Raw genomic sequence first — 18,543 nt, forward strand, 5'->3', positions numbered from 1 at the left:
GGCTCGCCCTGCAGCGCGCTCACGCCGAGGCGGAGGGAGGGGCGGAGCTCGGCGAACATGGCTGCGGAGGGAGAAGGAGGAAGCCGCCAGGCCGTGCAAACCCTGCAGGTACCGGCGGGGCTGCTGCGGCCGCGGCCGAGGGGGCGAACTCTGCGTCTGCCGGTTCCTGGGGGCTGTGAGTGAGAGCGACACACACACAGAGCATTGCACAGATACACCAACCCCCCGATACACACACACACACAACATTGCACAGACACACCGACCCCCTGATACACACACACACAGAGCATTGCACAGACACACCGACCCCCTGATACACACACACACACACACACACCCCATTGCACAGACACACCGACCCCCTGATACACACACACCATTGCACAGATACACCGACCCCCCGATACACACACACACACAGCATTGTACTGATACACCGACCCCCTGATACACACACACACACACCATTACACAGACACACCGACCCCCTGATAGACACACACACACACACACAGAGCAATGCACAGATACACCAACCCCCTGATACACACACAGAGCAATGCACACATACACCAACCCCCCCGATACACAGAGCAATGCACAGATACACCAACCCCCCGATACACACACACACACACACAGAGCAATGCACAGATACACCAACCCCCCCGATACACACACAGAGCAATGCACAGATACACCAACCCCCGATACACACACACAGAGCAATGCACAGATACACCAACCCCCCGATACACACACAGAGCAATGCACAGATACACCAACCCCCCTGATACACACACACACACAGAGCAATGCACAGACACACTGATATACACACACACACACAGCATTGCACTGATACACCGACCCCCTGATACACACACAGAGCATTGCACTGATACACTGACCCCCTGATACACACACAGAGCATTGCACAGATACACCGATAGACACACACACACAAACAGAGCATTGCACAGATACACCGACCCCCGATACACACACACACAGAGCATTACACAGATACACTGACCCCCCCAATACACATACAGAGCATTGCACAGATACACCGACCCCCCGATACACACACACAGAGCAATGCACAGATACACCGACCCCCGATATACACAGAGCATTGCATAGACACACCGACCCCCCGATACACACACACACGCAGCATTGCACAGGTACACCGACCCCCCCGATATACACACACACAGCATTGCACAGATACACCGACCCCCCCGACACACACACACACCAATGCATAGATACACCGACTCACCCGATACACACACACACACAGAGCAATGCTGTCATAGTATAATTCCCAAATCTGGACCTTAGCGTCCAGGATATGGGTACTAGCATAAAGTCCTCTAAGCTGAATTATCAGCTTAGATTCTGTAGCGCTGCCACCAGTCAGGAATTTCTAGGGCCTGACACCCTCTGGTCCCTCATAAACCTTCCCTGGGGACCTCAAGACCCAGATTCCTTGAGTCTCACAACAAAGGGGAATAAGCCATTTCCCTTCCCCCCTCCTTTCTTCCTCCCTGGTTACACTAGGAGACTACCGTGATTTCAAATCCTTGAATCACCACTTCCCCTCCCTTCTTCCCCGGAGAGAGATACACAGATAAACGCTGAGAGCAGGTTTTTCTTCCCTCTTCTCCCAGGGGCAATACAGATTCAAGTTCCGTGAATCTAACACAAAGAGGAAATTTACCTTTCCCTCCCTGCTCTCTTTCCCTTCTCCCCACCAATGCCCTGGTGGGCACAGACTCAGGGCTTGTCCACACTTAGGGGGGGGAAATCGATCTTAGGTACGCAATTTCAGCTACGTGAATAACGTAGCTGAAGTCGAATATCTAAGATCGGATTACTCACCCGTCCACACTGTGCGGGATCGATGTTCGCGGCTCTCCGTGTCGATTCCGGAACTCCGTTGGGGTTGATGGAGTTCCGGAATCGATATAAGCGCGCTCGGGGATTGATATATCGCGTCTAGATTAGACGCGATATATCGATCTCCGAGTAATCGATTTTAACCCGCCGATACGGCGGGTAGTCTGGACGTGGCCTCAGTTCCTTTGAGCCTTAACTAGGAGAAAAAAATCAGGCAGGTCTTAAAGCAAAACCTTTAATAATAAAAAAAAGAAAGAAAAAAGTAAAAGGCTTCTCTCTGCAATGGAGATAGTAAAAAGTTACAGGGTCTTTCAACTTATAAACAATAGAAAGAAACTTTCTCCAGCAGAAACACAATTTAAGCTACTTCCAGCAAGTACACATATGCAAATAAGAAAACAAATTAAAAGACTATAACCACCTTTTTTCTTACTCACAATTCTGAATAGGTAAGAGACTGTAGCAGGGAGATTGGCAGAAACCTGGTTGCACCTCTAGTCCCATCCAGGACCCAGAGAGAACAAAGCCAAACCCAAAACCACACACAAAGGCTTCCCTCCACACGAGATTTGAAAATATCTTGTCTCCTGATTGGTCCTCTAGTCAGGTGTTGCAGGTCACTGTTTGTTAACCCTTTACAGGTGAAAGAGACATTAACCTTTAGCTATCTGTTTATGACAAATGCACAGACACATGGATACACACAGAGTATTGCACAGATACACCGACCCCCCCGATACACACACGCAGCATTTCACAGATACACTGACCCCCCGATACACACACACACAGCATTGGACAGATAGACATACACACACTGATCCCCATCCCCCGATACACACAGACACACAGAGCAATGCACAGACACTGATACACACAGGCACAGCAATGCACAGACACACCGATCCCTACCCCCTGAAACACACACAGAGCAACGCACAGATACACCAATATACATACACACACACACAGAGCAATGCACAGACACACCGATACACACACACACAGCAATGCACAGACACATCGATACACACACACACACAGAGCAATGCAGACACACCGATCCCCCGATACACGCACACAGAGCAATGCAGACACACCGATACACATACACACACCGATCCCCACCCCCGATACACAGATAAATGCACACATATACAGACACACACAAAGCAGTGTGCACATATGCACATCAGCCTATACACACACACGAGAAAAGCACAGATTCACACCGATGCCTGCACACACAGTGATACATACACTGATCCCTGTGTGTACACTCTCCCTCTCTTCTCCCTGCACACACACCAGTGCACACTGATCCCTCACGCATACGATGCAGCCACACAACAATATATACACACACACTAATCACTGTGCATCCACACCAATACACACAGTGATCCGTGCACGAACACACAGAGAGATGCACACGCACACACAGAGCCTCGCCCTGTATCTCCCTTACACTGCCGTCTACCTTTGCAATTCCTGTGTCAGAATTAACCTCTCCCTTTGCCATATGTTTTGCCCTGCACCCTCTCTCTGAGCATCTGGGTGGGTTTAGCCATTTTCCTTTTGCTATTTAAAGCCCCCAGCCCAAGATGGGTGCAAATAACAGGCCTGTAATGGGAAATAGCCTGTAAAATGCCCTGGGACGTAACATTTATACACTGCCTTGATTAACTGTGCACTGGGTTTGTAATTAAAATCATTAGCGGAGGGAGGTCTCTGACTGAGTCACTGAGATTTGGGGCATTAAGAGGCTGGCTGGGGCACTGGACCTGGGTCCCATTTCCACTTCCACCATTGAGCTTGGGGAAGTCACTTCCCCTCTGTACCTCACTTTCCCTGTCTATAAAATGGGGATAATGATCATTCCTTTGCCTGTTTAGACAGGGGAGCTTTTCAGAGCAGAGTCTGTCTCCCACTGTGTCTGTGCAGTGCCCAGCACAATAGGGGATCTCTGTAGGGGTCTGTGCAGTGCCCAGCACAATTGAGGGTCTCTGTCAGGGTCTGTGCAGTGCCTGGCACAATGGTGCCCTGATCTCGGTCAGGATCTCTGCAGCATCGGGCACAATGGGGCCCTGATCTCAGTTGAGGTCTGTGCAGCACCCAGCACAATGTGTGCTCTGACATTGGATAAGCGCTACCATAAGACAGATTATTAATAATAACAGTGGTGAAAGCCATGAGAGGCTGCAGTGTGCGAGGCCTGTACATCAGCTGGTAGGGCTCATATCTACAGCTTGATCCTCTGGGCACTTTGAATGACACCTAAGTGTGTTCACGGCCTTACTGGGTACCACACAAACCCCTAATAAAATCAGGGTCCTGTTCTGCCAAGTGCTTTGCAGACTCTGACTGAAGTGAAGGCCCTTGTGCCGGGTGCTGCACAGACCCACAGTGAGCCAGTGCCTCCCTGAAGAGCTTGTCATCTAAAATGGATGCGATCAGAACTGTATATTGGATTGGGAAGCCCAGTTCCCATTAATTAGCTCTCTGGAACTGGGATGCTGTTCTGTTCTGTGCTTGTACAGCATCTAGCGCAGAGGAACCCTGGGTCATGACGGGGGCTCCCAGGCACTATGGTAAAACATCTAATAATGGGAACTGATTTCCAAATTCCTCAGCCAGCTTTGAAAATCCCAACCTAAGCAGGAAACTGAGCCACAGAGAGATTCAGTTACATGGATTTGCAAATGAGACCAAATGAGTTAGGAGCCCAATAGGGTTTCAGTATCATTTGGGGGCCTCATTCCTTTAAAATCCCTAGCCTAGTGACTTACCCAAGGTTACTGGTATAGTCTCTGGTAAAACTGGGCTTTGAACCCTGGTTTCTTGAGTGTTAAGCCAGTGCCTTAACCACCAGGCTACATGCCCCCTTAAGTAGCTGGGGCTGCTAGGGTGTAGTTTACCGATGTGATCGTTCCCACCCCTGCCCCTCTCACCCACCTGTCCCCCATCCTCACAGGAATTGGTCGATGGCCTGTACTATTTCCGGGATCACTACTTTGAAAGCCACAGTGTGGAGGATGCTGGGAGAAAGCAGCAGGATGTGCTGGAGGAAATGGAGAAAACACTACAGCAGATGGGCGAGATAGATGGTAACTGGATATAAGAGGGAAATGCACCCCCTGCCCTAGAGCAGAAAACCTGGCGCCCCATTCCCCATCCTCATGAGCTAGCTAGACCTTGGGCCCCCTGTGGCTGCATTGGAGCTGGAGCCCCCTAGAGGGGAAAAGCTCCATGCCCTATTCCTCACCCCCTGAGCCAACTAGTCCCCCACCCTGGGGCTGGATTGGAGCTGGTGACCCTAGAGGGGAAAGGACCAGTGTTCCATTCCTCACCTCCTAAGCCATCCAGCCCCCTGCCCTGGGATTGGAGGCGAGCTGATGTCCCCAAGAGGGGAAAGGCCCCTGCCTCATTCCTCACCCCCTCACCCAGCCAGCCCACTGCCCTGGGGCCAGAGGGGATTTGTGCCACAGGCTATGCCCTCCCTTTGTGGCTCTTTCTCTCCAGGCTGTTCCCAAGGCCGGGCTTGGGCGCTGATGCTGAAGGGGAAGGCTCTGAACATTACACCCGACTACAACCCCCAGGCTGAGGAGCTGCTGGCCAAGGCTGTGAAGCTGGACCCAGAGCTGGTGGAGGCCTGGAACCAGCTGGGCGAGGCCTACTGGAAAAAGGGAGACATCACAGCAGCCCATACCTGTTTCTCTGGGGCCCTGGGGCATGTGAGTCCCACCCCCAGGCATCCCGATGGGCAGGTGTGGCCGATCCCAGGGGGTAGAGAAGGGAGAGACCCGGTTGTCCGATAGGGGGCTGGGTAGCTGGAGCCAATGGGCCGATCTGGGGGAGGAGGGGGCTGATTCCGGGAAGGGGAGCCAGGGCTGGCTGGGCCGAGGGGCCGATTCAGGAGAGGGGAGGGAAGGGGAGCCAGGGCTGGTCAATCTGAGGGCAGAGAGGGCGTGGATGAGGAGGCAGGAGGCCGGGCTGAGGTGCTGACCCTGGCTCCGTGTCTCTCCCACAGCGGAAGAACAAGGTCTCGCTTCAGAATCTGTCCATGGTGCTGCGGCAGCTGCGAGCCAAGAGCACAGAGCAGCACGCCCAGAATGTCATGGACAGTGTCCGGCAGGCCAAGCTGGCTGTCCAGATGGACGTGCGGGACGGTCGGTCGTGGTGTGAGTGACAGCCCCTTTCTCTCCTCCAGGCACTGCTCCTGCTCACTCCTTGCTTCAAGGGACACTGGGACCCCACATGGCACCAGCTGGGAGGGGCTCAGGCTTCTCAGTGTGCTCTGCAACTTCCTGCCCGTCATGTGACTCGGGGGAGACTAGTATACCCCAGCGATATCCCTACAGCCAACTCTCCATTCTCAGCTGTAGCCATCCATTCCCCTCAACTATATCCCTCCACCCATCCATCCTCAGCTATAGCCATCCCTCCACCCATCCTCAGCTGGAGTCATCCATCAGTCCTCTATTCTCAGCTATATGCCTCCAACCAACCAGCTGTTCATCTTCTTTGACGTCCTCTGTCCATTTGTTCTCTGTGCTAACCTCTGTGTCTCTCTGCCGCAGACATCCTGGGAAATGCCTACCTCTCGCTGTTCTTCAACACAGGCCAGAACCCCAGTATCTCCCAGCAGGCCCTAAGTGCATATGCCCAGGCGGTAGGTACTGCCCTGTCTTCTACTGGTTGCAAGTGAGCCTTGTGCTGCAGGGAGCAGGGCAGAATGCTCAGTGGGGGTGATCTGATGTTGATTTCCTCTCCACCCTAGGAAAAGGTGGATCCTACAGCATCCTGTAACCCAGACCTGCACCTCAACAGAGCTACGGTGAGAAGGTGGGAGGGAGGGGAGTGGAAGGTGTGACCAAAAGGAGTCAAGGTCTCAGAGGGGCACTTTCCCCTGGGAGGCAGTGCCAGCATCAGTTCCCCAGTGTGGTTTTAGGGGCTCTGTGTTCCTGTGTCTGCTGCCTCCTGCTGGAAGGCATGAGCTCTGTACTTTCTGGTCTAACCATTAGACCCCACTCCCCTCCCAGAGCCAAGAATTAAACCCAGGAATCCTGCTTCCCCCTATACCCCTCACACCTTGAGCCAGGAATGGAAACCAGGAGTCCTGGTTCTCAGCCTCCTCACTCTAACCCACTAGAGTCCTTGTGCCAAGCCCCATTGCTATAACCCTAGCACTGTGCTATGTTTCTCTTGGGTCAGCTGCATAAATATGAGGAGAATTATACGGAGGCCCTGGAGGGGTTTTCCCGTGCGACAGCCCTTGACCCAGCCTGGCCCGAACCCCAGCAGCGCCAACAGCAGCTTCTGGATTTCCTGGAGCGACTCACCAGCCTCCTGGAGAACAAGGTAGAGTATCTTTCCTCCTCCCTGCTCTCCCCTGCCTGCCCTATAGGGAGACATGTCTCAGTCAGTGACCCTGCCCTCCTTCCTCCCCCTGCAGGGCAAAGTGAAGGTTAAGAAGCTGCAGAGCATGCTGGGAAGCCTGCGCCCATCCCACCTGGGCCCCTGTGGGGATGGGTGGTATCAGGGGTCCTCAGGCCAGAAGGTGGCACTGGAGCATCGGCTCCTGAGCGCCTTACAGCCGGGTGTGAACACTGGGGCTGTAGTGCTGGGCAGGGTGGTCTTCAGCCTCACCACAGACGAGAAGGTGCCCTTGTGAGTACCACCTGTCCATCCATCCATCTGTAGTGCTTTCAGTTGATGTTGCCTATCCTCCTGCTGTCCATCTGTCAGTCCTGAGCTATGTTCATCCATCCATCCTGCTACCCATCTGTCAGTTCTGAGCCCTGTTCATCCTGCTGTCCATCTGTCTGTCCTGAGCTCTGTCCTCCATACATCCTGCTGTCCATCTGTCAGTCCTGAGCTCTGTCCATCCTTCTGTCCATCTGTCAGTCCTGAGCTCTGTCCATCCTTCTGTCAGTCCTGAGCTCCATTCACCCACACGTGTTTCCTCAGTTCTGTACACCCATCCAACCATTCTCATAGCCATCTATGTGGCATTCGATCCATCCATCTATGCATCCTCAGCACCATCTGTCCGTCCCCTCACCTCCTGTCCCATCACCTTACTCACAATCTCGCCTGGTTTTCTGGCAGCACGTTCGGCCTGGTTGACTCCAAGGGCCCCTGTTTTGCTGTCACTGTCTATAACATGGTCCAGAACTGGGGTGTGCTCATCGGTGATTCAGTGGCCATCCCTGAGCCGCACCTCCGGCATCACCACGTCCAGCACCAGGGCAAGGTGAGTGTGGCCCGGTCCTCCCTGCCCCAGGCTTAGTGCTGGAGGGATTCGTAGGCCTGGCCCTACGGGAGAAGGGATATGGGAAGTCACCAGAGATAGATTGATACAGAACTGTAGCCCTTCTTCAGTTTAAGGGTTAATCCCCACTCTTTCCTCATGCCCCTCTCTCCACCTGTTGTTTCTTCCCACCCCCACTGCGGTGGCAAGAGGCATGAATGAACTCCACACTTCCTGTCTGCTAAGTGCATCACTTCCTATGTGAACTGTTAGACCTCAGTTATAGGGCCACAGATGCCAGAGTGATGGGGCCTTTCTCACAGCATGGTAGGGGCGATGTGTCTTTCCCAGCCCCCTTTATATAGGGTAGAGGAAATGCCTTTAAATTGGGGGAGAGGGGTTGCAATTCCCTACCCCAATATTCACCCCCATGTCCAGGGAAGCAGAAGCCCACTAGTTGCCCAGCAGGGAAAGAGTTAATTTTGACTCTGTTGTTGGGAGACTGGGCACCTTCTTCCTCACTAGAGCACATCTCAGTCTTCTGCAGGAAGGTGGGAGGACGACACACTGGCTCTTCAGGTTTTTTACAGCTGCCTAGGGGATTTGGGCTCCTGACACCTGTTAAATTTGGGCACCCAGATCCCCTAGGCAGGTTTGGAAACCTCAGCATATGAAATGAAAATCACCATCAGTAGGAGTTAACAGTGGAATTTACCCTGCCTCATAGATGGGTGGGGAAATTTCAATCCATGATGTGCAAACATTCATCATTAGGATTCAGAGCTAACCACCCTTCTGACTAACTTCTCTGTCTCCACGGTACCCCCAGAGCTTCTCCTTCCCTGGGATCCGTGTGGAGACCCCACTCCTGCTGGTGGTGAACGGCAAGACGCAGGGACCTGGCACCCAGGCGGCAGCTACTGTGGCATATCGAGTGCAGAGCGAATGATGCCCTGGGGAAGGAATGTGCAAAGATAGCTTCTTGTCCTCTGATGCGGCTGCTGGAGGGGTCGGACTTGTCCTGCTGTCTGCTGCCCCTTGAGGGATCCCATGAGTATAATGGCTTAGAGAGGCTTGTGGGGCCGGCAGGGGATTTACAACTGGGTATTGGGGCAAAGGATGGGGACTGAGAATGGGGTGATTCCCCCCATCCCCCCACAAAGAGGGACAGAATTCTCTTTTCCCATTCTCTCTCCACTCAACATGGTCGTCTCTCCCATGGCAATGAGCTCTACCCAAGCTCTGCCCCTGGTACCCCAATAAACCACTCCAATGGGCTGATCCCAGCTGTGAAGAAATTGCACTAGAAATTTGGACTAGGAGACCCCTACCAAGCCCACCAATGCCTCCTTCATCAGCACCTGTGCTCTGCCTTTTCTCCTCCTCTCCTTTGCCACACTCCCCCTTCCTGTCTCCTTCCCATGGACTGGAATCACTGGCCCTGATCCCCCTCGGTTTGTCTGGCTTATGACGTGGGGACAGTCAAAGGTGATTAAGGGGTGTTGTAGGTGCGTAGTCCCTGTGGGTTTGGGAGTCGGACTTTTTTAGGGCCCTTTCACAGCGGGTCTGGCCCGAGGCCCTGCTGTCTGTGTGTGTACAGAACGAGTCTGGCCCGAGGCCCTGCTCTGTGTGTGTACAGAGCGGGTTTGGCCCAGAGGCCCTGCTCTGTGTATGTACAGAGCGGATCTGGCCTGGGGGCCCTGCTCTCTGTGTGTACAGAGCGGGTCTGACCCGGGGGCCCTGCTCTCTGTGTGTACCGAGCAGGTCTGGCCCAGGGCCTGCTCTCTGTGTGTACAGAGCGGATCTGGCCCGAGGCCCTGCTCTATGTGTGTACAGAGCAGGTCTGGCCCAGGGCCTGCTCTCTGTGTGTACAGAGTGGATCTGACCCGGGGCCCTGCTCTGTGTGTGTACAGAGCTGATCTGGCCCGGGGCCCTGCTCTATGTGTGTACAGAGCAGGTCTGGCCCAGGGCCTGCTCTCTGTGTGTACAGAGTGGATCTGACCCGGGGCCCTGCTCTGTGTGTGTACAGAGCTGATCTGGCCCGGGGCCCTGCTCTCTGTGTGTACAGACCTGCTCTCTGTGTGTACAGAGCAGTGGTATATTTATTTTGGAAGGTTTGTTTTGTTTTATAATTTTATATGTTTAAAATTTGTTTTTTTTCCTTTTGTAATGAATAAAACCTGTTATCGATGAGGTTCATGGTCGTTGAGTCGTGTCAGTGCATCCATCCCCCTACACAACCACCTGTCAGTCTGTCTCTTTAACTACTGTTCAATGTTCCCAATGTTTCGATTATTTCTCTTGGGAAGGCAAATGGAGATGCAGCCCTAATTAGCTCTGACTCTGAGCAGCTGGTCAGGCCCCTGGGATTAAGGCAGCCCTATAGGGCAAAGGGAAAACTACTCAGCTAGAAGAAGTGACTCGGGCAGATGCACAGAGAGTTTACGCAGCGAGTAGACATGAGCGGCTGGCCCATGTCAGTCGACTCAGGCTCCTGGGGCTCAGGCTGCGGGGCTGTTTCACTGCTGTATAAATGTCAGGGCTCTAGGACCCTGTGAGATTGGAGGGTCCCAGCTATCTAGTTGCTGTGTAGACATACTCTTATATCCTCCAAATCCCCCTCAGCCGCTGCCTAACCTGGTGGGTCCCTAAACTGCGGTCAGTGGGCCTGCGCCAGTCCCATCAGTCCTGACCCCTTGCTCAGTCTAAGCCCTGGAGGAGGAGACGCTCCTGCGTACTCTAGAGCAGCATTTCTCAACCTTTTTTTCATTGACGGGCTCCTAAAAAATTTCGAATGGTGATGTAGACCCCTTTGGAAATTTCAAGTGGTGGCATGGAGTCCATTGGCAATCTATCATCTGTATATATAGCTTGATTCTGGTCAGTCCGTTTTCAGTCTAAATCTTTCGCAGACCCCGGAAATTTAGTCCATAGGTCCCCCCCAGCACCGGATGGAGCACTTACCGAGGATGGGGGAGACCCCAGTTGAGATCCTCACTGTAGGGCCCTGCTTTCTTGGGGATTAGGAGGTGAGAGGATCATTCTGATCCGGGTCTTTTCTCAGCCTCCTGTGGATGTCAAATAACCAAACAGCTGCAAGCTGGTGGGACTGACTCTATAGGCCAGTGGTCAGGGCATCCAGCCGGGAGGGGGAAAGTCAGGCTCAAGTCCCCGAGCCAAGGACTGCATCATACAAAGCGAAACAGCAGAGACCAAGAATCAGCCCTGCTGCACAGCCCAGCACCCCTGCATAGTAGGAGATCTGCAGACACATTTCCTGGAAGTTCTCCCTTAGTGGGTGTCAAGGTTCCTCCCCCACTCTGAACTTTAGGGTACAGATGTGGGTACCTGCATGGAAACTTATAAGCTTAATTACTAGCTTAGATCTGGTATCACTGCCACCATCCAAAAATTTCAGTGTCTGGATCACTTCCTGTCCCCCCAAAACCTTCCCCTCCCTGGGCAGCCTTGAGAGGCTTTTTCACCAAGTTCCTGGTGAACACCAATCCAACCCCTTGGATCTTAACACAAGGAGAATTTAACCATCCCCGCTGCTTTCCCCCACCAGTTCCTGGTGAGTCCAGATCCAATCCCCTTGGATCTTAAAACAAGGAAAAATCAGTCAGGTTATTAAAAAGAAAGCTTTTAATTAAAGAAAGAAAGGTAAAAATCATCTCTGTAAAATCAGGATGGAAAATATTTTACAGGGTAATCAGATTCATATAGCCCAGAGGAACCCCCTCTAGCCTTAGGTTCAAAATTACAGCAAACAGAGGTAAAATCCTCTCAGCAAAAAGGAACATTTACAAGTTGAGAAAACAAAAATAAGACTAACACACCTTGCCTGGCTGTTACTTACAAGTTTGAAACATGAGAGACTGATTCAGAAAGATTTGGAGAGCCTGGATTGACGGCTGGTCCCTCTTAGTCACAAGAGCGAACAACCCCCAAAACAAAGAGCACACGCAAAAGACTTTCCCCCACCAAGATTTGAAAGTATCTTGTCCCCTCATTGGTCCTCTGGTTAGGTGTCAGCCAGGTTTACTGAGCTTCTTAACCCTTTACAGGTAAGAGACATTAACCCTTAACTATCTGTTTATGACAGTGGGCTGGCCCCAAGCATCCACCCAGCTCCACAGGGCCAGGCTTCCTCGTCCCAGCTTGAGGGCGATAGTGATCCCTGTCTCGGGGGTTCCCTGGCTGGGCCGAACTCCTGGAGGAGGCTTGTTCTATCTCTGCAGGGCACAGTGTCCTCCGGCCGGCTCTGCAGCAATACCACGGAGCCTTTTCAACCCAAGGAGGCCCTTATCAGTCCTCTGGCTGCATGCCCCCAGGCTTTGGGTTAGTAGGAGGGAGGCAGGCTTGGGTTACAGTTTCTGTTAGTAAGAGCCAGGGCCTGTCCATGCCCTGCTCCCTGCACCCCATTCTGCTCTCTTTGGCCCTCAGTCCAGCACACAGAGTTACCTAGGTGAGCACAGCTCCCATTGACACAGTCACCTGTCCCCCCATGTCTTTGTCCTCCCGACACAATCGCCAACACGTTCAGCTGGCTCTGCAGCTAGGGGTTCGTCTTCAGTCCCTGAGGTTCCCCGCATCTGTCTAGGGTCTTCCATCCCAATACGTTGGTTCCAGTCCAGAAGGTTCTAGTGGCTCTGTGAATACCTGGCCTGGTGTGCTGCGGCCCAGGAAGAGATCTGATTCCTTCCCCTAGAGGGGAAGTGCCACCAAGGGGATCAGCACAAAGCCGTACAGATGGTTCGTAAAAGGATTTAGGCAAATTCACAGGTTCATGCTAGGTTCCTGCCTCCCACAGAGGAGTGTCAGCTGTGAGAGGGGCCAGCAGCACTTTGGCCACATCCCTCTCCTTGGCATTTCCCTTTGGTTAGTTTTGGTGGCTCCGAGCTGTAGGTACCTGTCTAGCCCCATGCGTGGTCTATGCAGCCTGGGCACCTACCTAGGGGCTCTGGATTGCAATAGGCAGCAGGAACCTAAATGTCAGGCACTGCACCACTGGGTGTAAGTTCCCTGTGTGGATCTAGCCCCTTATGTCTCCAGATGTGGGAGGGAGCCTGGTAGGGGTGAAGTGTGCAGGAATGACAACGGGAGCATGGGAACTTTTCAAGGAATTTCCTCCCCCTGCTCGTCTCCGTGGGCTGTCAGGTGTTGGGTTCATCCCTGCTGGAGCTCCTATCTCAGATGGGGAGTGAGAGGCTTCCTGCCCCTCAGGATAGTAGCTGACTGTTCTACTGTGCCTGAGTGAGGTGTGTGGTCCCAGGACGTGTCTCTCACCCCACTCGCCTTGTGTTGGACCCTGATGAACTAGGCCCCCTTTCAGTAGTGATGCCCGCCTGCTCTGTGCAGTAGGGCCCATGTGTAATGAGTGAGCTCGTTCCCAGCAGACCAGGGGTCCATGTGAACCTGAGACCAAGAGCTGAATGCACCCTTGTCATAAACAGATGGTTAAGGGTTAATGCCTCTTTTACCTAGAAAGGGTTAAAAAGTTCACCTAGCTAACACCTGACCAGAGGAACCAATGGGGGAACAAGATGTTTCAAAAGGAAGGAGGGAAGTTTTTCCTTTGTTTAAAGTTTCAGTTTCAGCGGGAGTGAAAAAGATCAAGGAACCAACCTCTAATCAGAGTAGTAAGTTTTAGAAAGGAATAAATAGGTTTATGTTTATTTTCTTTGTAACTTGTCTTGGTACCATTAAGGGAATTATCAAAAATTGAGTATTTGGGTATTTTTTCTTTCTGTAACTAAATTTGTGCCCAGAGGAACATCCTCTGTGTTTTGAATCTGTTGTCTGTGAGAGTAGCTGGTATGCTAATCTCTCCCAGAAGATTTTCTTTTACCTTTCTTTTCTTTAATTAAAAGCCTTTTTTCTTAATACCTGATTGATTTTTCCTTGTTTTTTTTAGATCCAAAGGGATTGGATCTGGACTCACCAGGGATTGGTGGGAGGAAAGGAGGGGGGATGGTTAATTTCTCCTTGTTGTAAGATCCAAGGAGTTTGGATCTGTGTTTACCAGGGAATTGGTGAAGTCCCTCAAGGCAACCTAGGGAGGGGAAAGTTTTGGGGGTACAGAAAATGCTCCAGACACTGAAATTCTGGATTGTGGCAGCGATACCAGATCTAAGCTAGTAATTAAGTTTAGAAGTGTCCATGCAGGTCCCCACATCTGTACCCTAAAGTTCAGAGTGAGGAAGGAACCTTGACAACCCTAGAGACACAGCTCCTGTGTCCGCCTGGGAATCCCAGTCCTGACCCACCCTGTCCTGACCTACACCCCCACCCCTCTCCTAGCACTTGGATTAAAACCACTGGCAATCTCAGCTCAGCTCTTTAATTGGCTCCACCAGCAGCCCAAATCAGTTCAGATATCAAAACAAGCTAATTACGCTGAGGGATTTACAGTCTGGTCCATGTGCTTTAAAGTGGCTCAAACTCCCATGAAAGATAATGGATGGACGCCCCATAGAGATGGAAAGCCCCCGTTAATGCCTAAAATTGACACAGCGGGGGTGTGGGTCTAGTGGTCAGAGGGCTGGACTGGGAGCCAGGACTTTGGGGTTCTTTTACCAGCTCTCACAGGGCAGTGGGGTCCAGTGGCTTACAGCAGGGAGGGATGGGTAGTCAGCACTCCTGGGATCTATCCATTGTTCTTGGAGAGGAGTGGGAAAGTGGGATCCAGGGGGTTAGAGCAGGGTCTGGAAGTCTGGATTCCTGGGTTAGAGTTTAAGGCTACAAGGGACCAACAGATCACCTTGTCTGACCTTCTGTAGATCACAGGCCACCAATACCAACCAGCAGCTGAAATTAGACCAAAGTAGGAGAGCCCTCAGGAAGCTAAACTGTTATGTGCCACAGGCAGAGAATAGCAGGGACTGATGGGCACTGGAGCCCCAGCAATAGCAGGGAAAGGGTTAAGCGAGATATACCCAGATAACCCTGATGAATGAGCTACATCCCACACTGCAGAAGAAGGAGCAAATCCCCCAAGGTCACTGCCAATCTGATCTGGGGGAAAATTCCTTCCCTGCCCCACACAGAGCAATCAGTTAGACCCAGAGCATGTGAGCAAGAACCAGCCAGATGAGCACCTGAGACAGAGAATGCTGGGTGCTACCTCAGAGCCCTGGTCCACCCGACCCGATGTCCTATCTCTACCACTGGCCATCCCTGATGCTTTGAGAAAGAGACAACAACACAGGCAACCCCTCCCATACAAAAACCCAAACTCAAACCAAACCAAAATGGTTTTCCTGGGGGTGGGGTTCCCTTCCTGACCCCCACAGGTGACTGGCTGAAACCTGGAAGCGTAAGCTTATAGGAACATCAGACATGAACCAGAAAGGAGCTTCAGGGCTGCCAAACCCTGCCCTCCTCCCCATCATAAGCAATCCCATCATGCAATCCCACTCATCTATTGGCCTAGTTCTCCCTTAAAACTAATGGTTTCCCCCCCTTGGAAAGCTGTTCCTGATGGTTAGAACCCTTCTCATTTCTGTCTCTTGCTATGGGATGGGAGTGGTGACTAGTAGGTTAGATCAGGGGGGATTGGACTCCTGGGTTCTATCGCTGGCTGTGGGAGGCAATTGGGGTTGAGTGGGTTAGATCAGTAGCTCAAGTGCCCATTAGTCCCTGCTATTCTCAAAGTAGTCAACCTTTCCAGACTACTATATCCCTTTCAGGAGTCTGATTTGTCTTGCATACTCCCAAGTTTCACCTCACTTAAAAACTACTTGCTTACAAAATCAGACATAAAAATACAAAAGTGTCCCAGCACGCTATTGCTGACTTTCTCACTTTTACCATATAATTATAAAATAAATCAATTACAATATAAATGTTGTGCTTACATTTCAGTGTATAGTATATAGAGCAGTATGAACAAGGCATTGTCTGAAAATTTAGGTTGTACTGACTTCGCTAGTGCTTTTTTTATGTAGCCTGTTGTAAAACTAGGCAAATATTTAGATGAGTTGATATACGCCCAGAAGAACTCTGCATATCCTCAGGGGTACACATACCCCTGGTTGAAAACTACTAGGTTAGATGAGGGTGCTAGGATGCCTGGGTTCTATCTCTGGCTGTAAGTGGCAAGTGGGGTTGACTGGGTTAGATTGCAGGGCTTGGACTCCTGGGTTCTGTCCTTGGCTGTGGGAGAGGAGTGCAGTCCATAACCTACAAGATAGCATTGCTATGAATTGGGTTTCAGCTATCAGTCTCTGGACATCACTGGAGCTTCTCTGGATGATAAGGTGGGCAGAACTTTTCTATCTGGCTCTAAGTGTGAGAGAACACATTGATCCAGGTAATCGCCTTGACATACAGCTGCACAAAACAGGCAGAGATGCGAGCCAGCCTCCCTGCACATACACACAGTTTGCTCTCCTACCCCCTGCAAACACATACACTGAGCAGGACTTGTTTCCTCCAGCAAGGACACAAACACACACACCCTGCTCACCTTGTGTTCTGGCTGTATCATCACACAGGCATTTTTTATGCTATGAGGGACCCCTAAAGGTCATGCAAAATGCTGTGTTTGGAAGGTGTGAGCCAGCACCTCTGGAGGAGAAGGGCCCAATATCCCATTGCCACCCCCATTACCGGCCAGTCCCTGCAGGCTGGGGACAGAGCAGAAGCCCCTACCGCTTCCCCAGCAGCGTCCTCCTCAGAGCTTCCTTCCTCTCCTTGTTCCTCAGGCTGTAGATCAGTGGGTTCAGCAGGGGAGTCCCCACTGCGTAGAAGAGGGCTGCCATTTTCCCACTGCCCCCTAAGGCTGCCGGGCTGATGTAGTTGACAAGGCCAGAGTCCCAGAACAGGAACACAATGGTAAGGTGTGAGGAGCAGGTGGAGAAGGCCTTGTGCTGCCCGGCCCCTGTGGACAGCCGCAGCAGAGCCCTGATGATAAGCCCAGAGGAGGTCAGGGTGAAGATGGCAGCACCAAGGATGACAAAGGCAGTCAGGGCATAGCAGGAATGTTCAGCCTGGGGAGCTGGGGCTCAGGAGACAGCCAGCAATGGGGCCGGGTCACAGACAAAACAATCCAGGGTGGCCCTGCAGAAGGAGAGTTGGGAGATGAGGGAGAGAGGCACTATGAACCACAGGAAGCCAATGAGCCAGCAGGAGGCAGCCATCACCCAGCACCTCTGTGTGGACATGAGGACAGGGTAGCGCAGGGGGCGGCAGATGGCCAGGTACCTATCCAAGGCCATGACTGAGAGAAAGAGGCACTCAGTGGCCCCCATGGAAAAGAAGATGTAGAACTGCAAAAAGCAGGCCTGGAAGGAGATGGGGACACCAGGGTTTACTAGGTCAGAGAGCATCCGTGGCACCGTGTCCGTGACATAGCAGGTCTCCATCCAGGAGAAGTTCCTCAGCAGGATGTATATGGGTAGGTGTTGGAGGGGGGGGTCCCTCAGCATGGCCCACATGATGCACAGGTTGTCTGCCAGTGCCCCGACATAGGGGCAGGAGAGAGGGGCACACAGGAGATTTCGGCTCAGCTGGCCCAGGGAGAGGAAACCCGGCAGGATGAACTTAGTCACTGTGATGGTGTTGTTGGCTGGATTTATCGGGGAGCCCCAGAGCTGAAAATAAACCATCAACAGGACACAGAAGTTCTGCCCAGAGCTCTGGGAGGGGAGAGGGGTCTAGTGGTTACAGTAGTAATGACTAGCACACATATAGTCAGTCAGTTTTTCTCATACATATCTCATCCAAAACTCCACCTCTCACTGTCTTATCTCCAGCCATGGGCATCGCCTGATGCTTCATATGAAGCAGATTTAAAAAAAAAAAAAAAATAAGCCACCAAAAACTCCTCTGAGAATACATGGGGTGCAGAGGTTAAAAATCCCTTCCTGGCCCCTGCCAATGGCCAGCTAAATCCTGAAGCATGAGTTTTAGGAACATAAGATGGGAATATCAAGTAGAGTCCTGCAGGAGTCAGTTCTGGGTCCAGTTCTGTTCAACATTTTCATCAATGATTTAGATAATAGCATAGAGGGTACAATTATAAAGTTTACGGACAATACCAAGCTGGGAGGGGTTGCAAGTGCTTTGGAGGACAGGATTAAAATTCAAAATGATCGGGACAAACTAGAGAAATGGTCTGAAGTAAATAGGATGAAATTGAATAAGGACAAACACAAAGTGCTTCACTTCAGAAGGCACAATCAGTGGCACACACAAAATGGGAAATGACTGCCTAGGAAGGAGTACTGCAGAAAGGGATCTGGGGGTCAGAGTGGACCACAAGCTAAATATGAGTCAACAGTTTAACAGTGTTGCAAAATAAGTGAACATCCTTCTGAGATGTATTAGCTGGAGTGTTGTAAGCAAGACACAAGAAGCAATTCTTCTGCTCTACT

At 51.8% G+C, this 18,543-nt stretch overlaps 1 protein-coding gene and 1 pseudogene across 1 annotated transcript; one reads left to right on the forward strand and one right to left on the reverse strand.

Moving 5' to 3' along the window:
- LOC115643573 (tetratricopeptide repeat protein 5-like) lies at positions 1–10,361 on the forward strand. Its single transcript, XM_030547595.1, has 10 exons — positions 1–108; positions 4,886–5,018; positions 5,434–5,645; positions 5,942–6,092; positions 6,492–6,583; positions 6,692–6,748; positions 7,126–7,272; positions 7,367–7,581; positions 8,023–8,167; positions 8,994–10,361. Exons 1-10 carry the CDS (start codon positions 58–60, stop codon positions 9,111–9,113), a joined length of 1,323 nt encoding a protein of 440 aa, XP_030403455.1. The 5' UTR covers positions 1–57; the 3' UTR covers positions 9,114–10,361.
- Positions 10,362–16,815: 6,454 nt separating this feature from the next.
- On the reverse strand, positions 16,816–17,775 carry LOC115643548 (annotated as a pseudogene).
- Between the last annotated feature and the right edge of the window lie 768 nt (positions 17,776–18,543).

The sequence above is a fragment of the Gopherus evgoodei genome, unplaced genomic scaffold (assembly GCF_007399415.2).
Source record: "Gopherus evgoodei ecotype Sinaloan lineage unplaced genomic scaffold, rGopEvg1_v1.p scaffold_62_arrow_ctg1, whole genome shotgun sequence".
Classification (NCBI taxonomy): Eukaryota; Metazoa; Chordata; order Testudines; family Testudinidae; genus Gopherus; species Gopherus evgoodei.